Source organism: Habropoda laboriosa, unplaced genomic scaffold (assembly GCF_001263275.1).
Source record: "Habropoda laboriosa isolate 0110345459 unplaced genomic scaffold, ASM126327v1 scaffold99, whole genome shotgun sequence".
NCBI lineage: Eukaryota > Metazoa > Arthropoda > Insecta > Hymenoptera > Apidae > Habropoda > Habropoda laboriosa.
In genome coordinates, this window is record NW_017100239.1 from 991,689 (window position 1) to 1,002,946 (window position 11,258).

The 11,258-nt window shown below is 46.2% G+C and overlaps 1 protein-coding gene across 1 annotated transcript in view; it reads right to left on the reverse strand.

The window, feature by feature from the left end:
* Positions 1 to 2,200: 2,200 nt before the first annotated feature.
* LOC108571732 (nose resistant to fluoxetine protein 6) overlaps positions 2,201 to 11,258 on the reverse strand; it is a 14,491-nt gene continuing 5,433 nt past the window's right edge. The window contains exons 4-12 of the mRNA XM_017933845.1: positions 5,692 to 5,939; positions 5,447 to 5,617; positions 4,980 to 5,073; positions 4,779 to 4,898; positions 4,383 to 4,548; positions 3,438 to 3,613; positions 3,013 to 3,142; positions 2,452 to 2,769; positions 2,201 to 2,326 (exon numbers count right to left, since the gene is read on the reverse strand). Of these exons, the coding sequence (XP_017789334.1) occupies positions 2,201 to 2,326; positions 2,452 to 2,769; positions 3,013 to 3,142; positions 3,438 to 3,613; positions 4,383 to 4,548; positions 4,779 to 4,898; positions 4,980 to 5,073; positions 5,447 to 5,617; positions 5,692 to 5,939 (1,549 nt within the window). The remainder of the gene's footprint in view (positions 2,327 to 2,451; positions 2,770 to 3,012; positions 3,143 to 3,437; positions 3,614 to 4,382; positions 4,549 to 4,778; positions 4,899 to 4,979; positions 5,074 to 5,446; positions 5,618 to 5,691; positions 5,940 to 11,258) is intronic.

The window sequence follows — 11,258 nt, forward strand, 5'->3', positions numbered from 1 at the left end:
CCGACACAATTATAAACGTCACTGGGAAAATCTTACTGGCAGATTGTTGGAGTTTCGGGCGTGGAAACTTCTCTCTCCCTCTCGAAAACTTTCGAACGTTGTTTCACGGACTGTTTATCCACAGAAAAGCCCCCGATGTTCTCTGAAATCCTTTGGAAACCGTGAGAGGTGTCCCACCGGTTGGGAAGAAAGGCGTGCCGCGTGAAATGCACAGGCACGCCTGAAGAATTTCGCAAGAACGGGGGGAGAGAAAAAGGTGCGGGTAAAAGCGGTGCGCCCGGCAAATTATGCAAGTGCTAGACAGCCGTGTCGCGTCGCGATAATCGCGTGAACGGGACATTATACGGGCGTAATTGACGGGACGTTAATTGCATTACTAATCGCGCGCTTCCGTGCACGAAGCGCCACGCGAGGATTGAACGCGCGTGCAGAAATAGTATGCAGGTATTACTGCATACCGCTGTTTACATACTTTCCTCGTTAATGTAGCTGTTTTCACCTGGCCTCGTTTCTACGTGCATTCCATTTTTCTACGTTTTTCCTTTCTTTCAAAGATGAAAGCAGAAATGCAGACCTCCCCGGGCAGCGTTCCGAAACACCGTGAAAATTACACGTGGAAGAAGCGAGAAACTTTCATATCCGTGCGAGTAACTTTTTACTCGAAGGGTTAATTAAGTTCAATCGGTTTAATTTCGTTTTTACAGGGTCGTTTCGGCCGGATGAGAAAACATTTTTCCTTTCGCGGGAGTTACCGTTCCTGCGTAACGTGCTGGCAATAAAAAGTTCTCGTTTGCTCGTTACTTATTTTTCCGAAGGTGTAAAAAACGCGTCACCTGATAATAATTACAACTCGACACTTGCGTTCCGCGAAGAAAATATTTTCCAGCCGGGCATTTAGCGGGAAAAGATCGTCAGAGGGATTTCACGGTTCGTTTTTACAAAGAACAACGCGGAAAACCTTTATCTGTGTCCCAGTAAATCTCACTTGAATTCGACGAGACAAAGTCAGGTTGAATTGAGATCGAGCGAATGTTACTTGTTCTCTTTTAATGGACAAATGGTAAAATTGTTTCTGTTTCTAAAGACATTGTACGCACGCGGCCGGGAGCTATATCGGTATCTATAATCTATAAAACGGGCCGTTCCATTCACCACTCTAAACAACCATTCTCCTCCCGAGCTTGATACTCGAACGCGTTCGCACTATTGACGTTACTGATCCCAAGTTTCGTCTTAAAGCACGATGCTTTTGTCGCGTCCACCCGCGTCTTCAATTTCTTCTGTTTTCGTTGAAATTGCCGAGCAAGGCTGGTGACGCTCTGCTCTGTTTCTTCTTCTCTCTCTTCTCTGTCCCCTCGATTTGTTGTTTGCCCAACTTCCGTCCAAGTTTTCTCATTGTAAACACTTTGGTGGCGCATCTGTTCACGGTCAATGGTATTATTGTTACTGGAATCGTATAAAATAACACGCGAGACGTACTCTTTCGTCCTCAGGTATTTACTTTACAAGGGAACTTTTTACAACATGGACGAAGTACGAGACGCGACGAGACGCGTGAAACGCTCGGTTTCTCCGTAGAAAAGTTCCGCTCTTGCGTGATTCTGCAATGGAAAATCTTTGACATATTTCGCAACGAACAGAGAATTCGTCTCGCGATCAACAGATACGTATTGTAAAATAGTTGAGTACATTCACAGTTGAAACAAGAGAGGATAAGTTCGAGTCCCTTTTAATTAACATCGAATACGATATTCACTTATACTTGGAAACTTGTCTGGCAACGTTCCGACTGCATCGTTTACGAGGAACGCTAACTCGCGATGGCTTCTCTTCGCGGTGTCGTGTGTTCCGTGTTCCATTCGTGGGTAAATCAAATCCAGACGCCGAACGATTCGTCCCGATGAAATTGCATCGAGTTGTACGGGCATCTAATTTGTCAAGTCACGCAGCTGTGGCATTGTCGTGGGGGAAATGGATGCACGAAAAGCTGCTTTTATTTTCATCGGAGAAGATCCAGCAGACGTTGGGCGCTTTTTCTCCCCTTTCTTCGTCGTTGCTCGCCGAGGGCACGATTATTTCCTGAAGGAACGGAACGAGGGATCGATGGCGTTTCTTCTTAATAAGTATGTCTATTGTGCGAGCAATCGGGCCGTCCATTACTCACCGTCGATCGCGCGATACACCACGTTCGATCTTCCTTCTACCTTATCCTCTTCTTCGAAGTGAAAGCGAGTTTGAGCAGATTGACTATGGGTGCCTCGAGCGCGATCGAGAGGCAGAACGATAGCAGATAGGAGGTGACCAGGTTGCCGAAGTACAGGATCAGCTTGAAAACCAAAACGAACGTGGATTTCGAAACGTCGAGCAAGGAGTAAATTTGGACTACTCGGTTAACGAGCGAAAGCCTAAACACTGAAATCTCTGAAATTTTTCCCAAAAACTGTCGCTCACCACGAGATTATTGTGAAGATGCAACGGGCCGTCCATCTGAGTAACAGTGATCATCATGATGAGGGGGTGAACCAGGTACGCGCAGTAAGTCAGTCTCGATAGCGGATACATCAGCCGGAGCGACAACAGGCTGTCGATCATTCTAGCGGATCCAGTGCAGCATTGAATCACGATGAAGGATACGCTGATCGCCCATGCCGTATGTCCCAAGGCGGCGTATACGGAGCTCACGGGCACGGTTAAATTTCCGGGGTACAATCCGTAAACTACCGAGAACATTATAGCGCTGGATAAGATCCAGCCGATCGTTCGCGTGACCTGAAAGAACAGATGAATCTCGTCTAGATCCGATCTAGGTTAAACATGACACAGCTCTCTCTCTCTATCTCTCTGCTCGGCTAAATAGTTCGTCAGAGATTAGCTTCAGTCAGCCCGGTCTCCATTGATTCTAATCTCCCCATGAATCGCCTGCGAATCCGCTTGGATTTAACGGCGAATTTACATTCGACGTTTCGAAGATCTACTTGGAAACATTTCTCGATAGGAGGTTAAACTACTTACCAGCGGCAACTTTAATTTGCAATTCGTTTTGAACAAAACGTAGCCCGTGATAATGCCGACGAAGTAGGGACCAGCTCTCAGCCAGGGTTTGTCGTACAGCTCGTCGAAAAGGGCGAACGGTTCTTGAATTCTGAGTGGAAGAGCAAAGAGAGAGATGATTAAACGTTTCTTGGAGGAACCTCTTGGACAGTGTTGTATTCCTCGAATCGTAATAATTAATACCCTGTCAGGGTAAACAGGAAGACTGAAAATTAGCTGGTCGACGTTTTTCTCTTTGCCAAATTTAACCCGATTGACCCATATTCTCAAGAAGCGTTACGAAACTTTTCTTTGCTCGATAAACGGACGAGGTTGTGCATTCCGACGGAGAACGAGACACGCGACAAAAGGAGAAAAATAAAGTTCATATTCACGATTGATGTTACCTGGCGACGTAATCGTTGGAGTAAGCCACGGAGAAGGTGGTGAACCAGGAGGAGACGATCAAGAAGAGAACAACGCCTACGACGACCTTTATGTATTTAATGGAGAGGAGAAGAAGAAGTATTCCAAGAACGTAGAACTGCGTGTCGTTCGCCATGTACCAGCTCCACAGCATACACTGGAAAGTTGTTAATCGAGTATTCATCGGATAATTACGCCAAGGTTCAACGAGCTCAGACTAGGTCTGCCACGAGAATATCGGAAAAATCCACGGTCGAGAAAGGCTAATGGATCAAACGCCCAACTAACCAATGGTTTTGATCAACCGCTCTGACAGCGTTTTATAAGTACATACGTAGATTTCTCCATTCTTCTGAATGGCTTGCCAATAACAGGTGTGCAATTAACACCTCGCCTGGTTGTTGGAAAGGTCGATGGGTATGCTCGATAAAAATTCAATGGAGTTTTTCTTTCTTTCTTCTGTTTTTTCTTCCCTCTCTCTCTCTCTCTCTCTCTCTCTCTGTTTGATCGTTAAAAGTCCGAAAGCGAAGTTCACCGATAATTAACCGAGTCTTTCTGTCGGCGTTGAAAATTGATTTTAGGACGCTTAGAGACGTTCCGCGTTGTCCCGCCACTTTGGAACTTTCTCCCAACGATAGAATTAATTATCGGAAAACGATCGAGACGCTGACACCTTCTCTCTCATCCGTTTCCGTCGACGCGTACTCTCGTGTTTGCGCTCGAGTCAACATTTGCGGCGCTAATACCTACTAACAGGTATACCGTGATCTTCCCGAGACGGGAGTGTCTTTGATTTAAAAACAGTTCCGACGAAATAGCGATTTTTATACCATCAAGAACATCAGAGTTTCACAGCTCTACTCTCTGAATAGAACGTACGACCCCTGAAATTTTGGCAAACGAGATATAATTTAAGAAATGCTTACCATTTCGGTGCGAGGGTAGAGCGAGTTGAGGTACAATGCATTCCTCCACCAGAACTTCTCGCAGGTCAAATGATCGATGATCACCGGCGAGAACACGGTCTTTGTTAGCGTGTGCTTTATGGCGATCTCGTTTATACCCAGGACAAAGAGATACGCCGGTGTCAATCTTGGCAAAAAGGAAATTCGAAGAGGTCAGCGGCGATTATGTAATCACGGGAGGAGAGAAGAACGCGAGCGAATAATCCTCCTCCCCCTGGCCAGATTTCAGTTTTGATCAATGGCCTACGCGCTGTCCAACTTGAACGTTTTCTCCTCTCGCGGAGAAGAAGAACATTTTCCCCCCTCTTCTTGCTTAAACTTTCCCGATAAGTGCACTTGGAAAGAAGCTCTACTTACCTGATAAACCTGTAGAGGATCATGATGATAAATTTGGTGAAGCACGTCTTCCAGTAGCTGTCCTTGTCGTTTTTCATGTTGCCGGCAGATCGATAAAACAAGATCGTTACCAGTAATCCGCTGAAAGAATCGCGTTCCCCGCGGATTTAGCAGCTGTTCGATCCACGGAATGGGGATATTTGTCACCGTGGACTGTCTTACCTGATGAAGAAGAACGTATCTACGGAGAAGGTTGCGTTGCTTATCGTTTGGAACATGAAATTCCGCTCGGTCACCGTGCGTAGAGTTTTGTTCTCTGCAATTGGCGATAGAGAAAGTCATCATTTCGGAATTATCGGTGAAAGTCAGGCTTGGCTCTCTCGAGTATCGAAGGGAGCGGAGGCTCGATTACACGCGGATCAGGAAAACCGGTACGTTCTGTTACATCACAATAAGCTCGTAACGCGAATTGCATCGAGCACCTTTCATAGAAAGTGGAACGTTTTAATTGGATTTCAAAGTGTACCAATGCTGGAATCTCCTCGTTACCATTTTCCTAATTAGCATTTTCACAGGAGACTAATAACCGCGAGTGAAATAACTCCTGTTCTCGCTACTGCTGACAGGCTCCGCTTGTCACAGTTACCAGACGCCGTAACCTTGTTCGAAGAAAAGGAGAGTACATTTACCAGCTATGGAGTAAACTTGAAGATAGGTGTGAACCATGACGACCCATCCTAGAGAGAGCACTCGAAGTCCGTGTAGACAGGTTAGGCTCTCCCTGGCCGCGGGCTCGGTGCTAACGATCTTGCTTCCGTTCACGATGGGATTGAACGCTATCAGGCACGTCAGCCAGAAGCCTGAAAAGTAACGGAGGAGAAGAAAAAACAATCTCGTTAAGAAAGGTAGAGGAGAATGGCCCGAGGATCACCACCTTTCTTGCTCTCCTTTTTCGGATGCTCGGTCGGATCTTTTTGCAGGACCTTCCCTTTTTCGATCAGCTCCTCTCCGTTCTCCTGGACCACGCGACGCTCCTGATTCAGATTTTTATTGGAGAAATTGCTGAGCCTCTCGTTGTTATTCGACACGCTCGACGATTCCACGTCCTTCGTTTTCGGCGGCGTTCTGTATTCGTACATGGTGGCGCATAGCATCAGGAACAGTATAGTGCCTCCGATGCCTCTGGAAAAGCACGAAGGAACAGATGTTTCGCAGACGTAATGGAAAACCGAGGAGATGAACCAGAGAAACGTGTTATTAAACATGATTCAAGCGAACTAATTGCAGTACGGGTTGTTTGCTTTTTTGCCCGATGAAAATTTTAATAGAGTAATTTTTTCTACGACAAATTTGCATTTATCTCGAGCGGCTGAAATTACATCGTACAACTGGTGCAGCGCATTAGACCGTGTATTAAAACGTGAAATTAATTTCCACAGCGTGCACTTTTTCTTCCCTCCCCCGTCGTTGCCCTTTCCACTCCACCTTTTTATCGCGGCATTTCGTTGCTCGCTTTAACCCGCGATTAACCAATCCTCACACGCCTCTAAATGGATGCTCACGTTTGTTCCACGGCAATAATTCACCGACATTCTCTTTTAAATAATTGATTTTAATTGGTGGAATCGGCAAAACATCGTGTCGTAAATCGCGTCGTTGAAATGCCGCTGCTTATTTCTTGCTCGTAAAATCCAGCCACCGCTTGTGCTATTGCTAGAGTCTATATATAACCGTGATTCATATTCATCGTGTATGTTTGTCCATTAGTAGAAATGTGAACGAAAGAATTTTCTCTGTTGGAAGCTGCCTAGTCGTGTCGTTTCGGATGGCTAATCCTCGAAATAGGTTTCGTCCGACGCAAACACCTGAGTTCAGGTATTAGTAACGTTTCCATCTGTCCTCGATAATAGAATGAAATCCCATTATCCTACAACCTTTTGCCGACTGTTGAAAAATTTCTAATAGATTTGCCCCTCGTTTGTATCACTGTCTCGTCAGAGTTTGATGAATTACCGCAGGATAGATAAACGAGGGAGGAAGCCGCGTATTAATCATCGCGCTAATAAATAGCCTCTGGGTAGGATTGTATCGCGATGTAAACCTGTATTCTAAAGGGACTCGTGGTCTACGGGCGATTCAAATTCGAATGAAATTATTCGCATTCCGTTGCACACAATTTCACGAATTACCCACCGAGCGAATCTATTTCGAACGCGTTACGCAGAGACGATTGAGCAAGTCCCGGCCGGATAAGCGGGGAAAAGAAATAGAAAGGTTACGGATAGTTTATCGACGCGCTCCAGAATGGTTTCTCATGAAATCGAAGCACCTGCCGAATCATTACCTGTCAACGGCGACTTTACACCGGTCGTAAGATCTGTTAACGACTCGATCGTTGCAGCCGGAAATCGGCCGTTTCAGACTCTCTTTCCAAGTTCACGGTCTATCGAGGAGCACTAGGGCGCGATAAATATTTCCCCCGAGTGGCGATCGAGATGATCGATGGCCTTAACTTTCTTAATTATCGCGCAACAAAGAAAACGTTCTTTCGATTGCTGGCGTATTGTCTTCTTTCCCTCCCATAGGAGAAAGTGGACAGTAAATAATGCTCGTCTTTCTCTTTCTCATTTTTCTTTTTTCCTCCATTAAAGTTTGCAAGCAAGAGCAAAGGGAAGCGATGTAGGTACGAGGGGGTAAGTGGTGGACTCGCGGTGAAACGGGAAAGAGATGGGGGGTGGAGAGTGGGCGCAGGAACTGGGTAATCTGAGGTAGAGTATTCATTTTTGCCAAAGCCTCGACGTGGTCGAGAATTTCCGGTTTCCCGTGTGCCGAACACACACCGATATTAACTTATTCCGGGATGAACGGCACAAAGTTGGTCCTTGCGGCGCGCCTGGGGGGGCTCTTCAGCGCAGGATAAAACGGCCAACAAGTTTTTCCCTCCGTTACCATCCTTTGTAACCGTGAAACGAATGGGTAGCAACCGCGATGAAACTCACCGCGCTTAAATTACTCCGCGACTTATTTGCCCTTACGTGGCCGATAAGAAGGATAAGAAGAAGTGATCCGAGGAGAATCGAGGGGAAAAAGATAGGAGGTAGGGTCACCGTGAAAGTTTCGAGCGATCGTTTCGGTAGAGGTGAGAGGCGGCAGTTCTGGTTGCAACCTGTCGGCTGACACGTTGCTTTACAGAGAATTGCTTCTAGGTCGAAGATCGTTTCCACCATCCTACTTTCTACTTTTATCGGGATCCCTCGGGGATGCAACTGTAGCGCGCAGGCACAAATTTTCAATTTATCCGCAAATTGCACCTTGCTACGATTATCCCACGAGGAAACAAGCCGGGAAAGGTCGAACCAGAGGGGAAATGCGACTTGGTAACATCGTCGTTCCTCCTGAATAGGCACATCCCCTGTATTTTCAGGCGCTTCCTTCATGCTTACAAGTGAAATCTGCGACCGCGCGAATAAATCTTGATATGATTCATATTTAAATCAGATCTGAGCCAGGTGACGCGTTATTCCTTCCTTCTCCACATTGTTGCAATCCAATTCGCACGATTGTGCGTGCATTTCCATTGCAGATACGTTCTATTTAATTACATGTAAATGAAGCGCAGTTGTTCGAGTTTCCCCTTGCGTAATTTCGAACGATCTTGATCTCCATTCGCGAAACGGATCCATGGACCAAGGTGTTCCCCTTAAAACACCTCGAACGTGCCAGTTTCCCCCGTGAAATCGACCGAGTGACGCTTGACGCATCTGACCGAGCCCGCGTTCGACTGGAATGGACGCGATAACCGCGACCACTTTCCCGTTCCGACGCTTTCAACCTTTCTATGACGTTGCGTAATACGTTCGAGGTGGCTCACGTGCAATTGTACACACCTGTCGATACGCGCTCCGACGGATTCCCAATCGAATCGAACACCGGAAGAACCGAGAGAGACTCCTGGTATTAAGCCAGGAAGAGATTCGAGAGGTCGAACCCGAGTGCAAGCGATGTAAACATCGGCGAGAATCGCTTTCGCGTCGTATATAGGTTGCGTAATTGTCCAGGAACCGGTTCGTCGGTGACACGAACTCGAAGATTTATCGAGAATTGTATCTAGAAACTTTTTCGAGGAACGAATTTATCGAGTGGAGCGACCGTAGAAAGCGACTTTGACGAACTGACCGTAACGTCAGGTCGCGATCTTCTTCTATAATTACTTGGAACGAATGAAATACGCAGAAGGATTGAAATGGGAAGAATAATCGAGACAGATCGTAGCCTTGACCTTAAGGTAGAGGCTGAGAAGTGCTGGCGACCCTTCTGTACGGTGATTAACGGTCTCGAGGTCTGCTGAAATCGGGCCATTAGATTGTAACTCGCCTTGGAAGTTGAACACGAGCGACCTGTCGTATTACCGTTAATATGCATCGCGTGCAAGGACGCATCGCTCTGTGAACTTGTGTATTTAAGGCTTGGCCAGGTGAATATCGACGCGAATTGCAGTTAGGGAAGAAGTTGGAGGGTTCGAAAGGTAATGCACCGACAGTTTTACGATTGAGATCGTTCTTTGGTGATTTTTATTTAAAAGGGGGAAGCTTTCTCTGGCATTCAAGGGATCGTTGTTTTCCCCAGTCGTTTTGCATAGTTTATCGTTTTACCGAGAGCCACGACTCGAGTTGTTGGCATGCAGCAGAGGCGCTTCTTCTTCCTCCTCTTCTTCTAGAATCTATTAAAGTTCATCGTACCTCGAGCTTCGTTCGGAACTCGAGAAAAGTTTCGTAAGAAGGTGCTTGTGGCCAGGAAGACGTTTCGCCATACTTGATCCGATTTATTCCGATATGTATAACGATCGGTCTCAACCGTACCGAACTAGCCTCGTTAATCTCTTTTCTCGATCGATCAACGTGTTTTCGAGGCGTTACGCAGCTGCACGCGCGGCCGATGCAAAATTCACTCGGTGCACTTGCTCAGCCCCTTTTCCAAACATCGCGCTTTCTCCCGCTCGTTCCCAACCTGTGTGACATAATGTTCTTTATCGAGTTTTAATTCGCCTTGGGATGCCATACTCGGAGGCCCGGTTATCGAGATTATTTCTTTTCTTTTCGGACCTTAAGCAACACGGCGAAAACATTGCGAAACCACGGTCGAACGTTGAATAACCCTTTTACAGGCGGTTTCGAAAGTGTACCGCCTGCATTTGTGTTGCGCAATCGTTTTGCAAAAACCACTAGCATCATCGCGGATACGGGGATTTATGAACACCTCGTTGTGCAAGTAGACCAACGATCTACGTCCAGCTTATTCTTTTTTCCTCGTTGTTTCCCCCCCGCCAGTGAGACCATTCCATCGCATCGACGCAATCGCAGTTGTGCAGACTTTTGATGTAACCGTGACACGGCTTGCATAATCTTCCGACGAGGCGTGCTCGATCGAACGAATCGTTCTTTTCCTTCAATTTGACGAAAGTAGAGCGGACGTAGCAACATAGTCGCGAGCCTATTTCCGAGAAATCCGCGTTTGATAAGATTGCGACAGATCGACTTGTTGCAGGCGGCGTTTTTCTCCGGCCACGACGAGCGTTGTGTATGTCCAACGGCGAGGCGGGTTTACGTAAGGGCTGGAATTTCGCTCCAAAAAGAAAGTGCAGAGAGTGTATTCCGCGCGTGCATCATGTTCGGTCATTAAGCGACGCTGTAACGTCTAGACGGTGAAATTTACCAACTTATCGACGTACGGAAAGAAAAAAAAAAAGAAAATTAATTTGAAACGTCAGCGTGCAACTAAACACGCTACCGCGATAAGGATGTTTACAGTTGCTTTTAATTTAGAAGAAAGTTAACAAACCGAGCACTGCAATTTACATAAAAATTTCCAGAAAGAAGTCAGACTTTGAGAATTCTTTTGTCGTTCGAATCAATTGACATGAGATAAATTGATAAATGTAGAATTGAGATAAACTTCAAATCTATAGAAAAAGTAGCAGCAGATTTAATATTGACGAAAAGTGGGAGGTAATTCGAAACTTTTGGCCGGTAGTGTATGTATGTGCGCGCATTTTTCGAATCTCTCTGAAAAGTAGCCGTTCGCCTTCGTTCAACTAACATAAAGGAAGTGTTTGCAATTTTTCCATGAATTTTACAACGATCCAAAGAAGCCTCCTATCACTCTCGTTGTACAAGCTGTACGAAAGAAGGTTGCAACATTGTTGCTAGTTAACCGGTCGTAACGCGAATCTTAACACATACCTCTGCGTGGACACGCGTGCAAGCTGTTCATGCTTACTTATCGAAGTGAACGTAGCCATTGCGCAAATTCCGGTCGCGTAACAAGCAGCAACCGCGGTCACTGCTGTGTATTTTCATAAATTATTATTTTCGGTAGGGTTTCTTAATTGCTATAATTTCGTCCGAGGTTGCAAATTGCCCGGAGAGGTTACAGTAGGCAAGGGAAACGCGCGGAATCGGAGTCGAGCCATGTAGAAGGCACGCTGACCGATCGTTGGGAGCT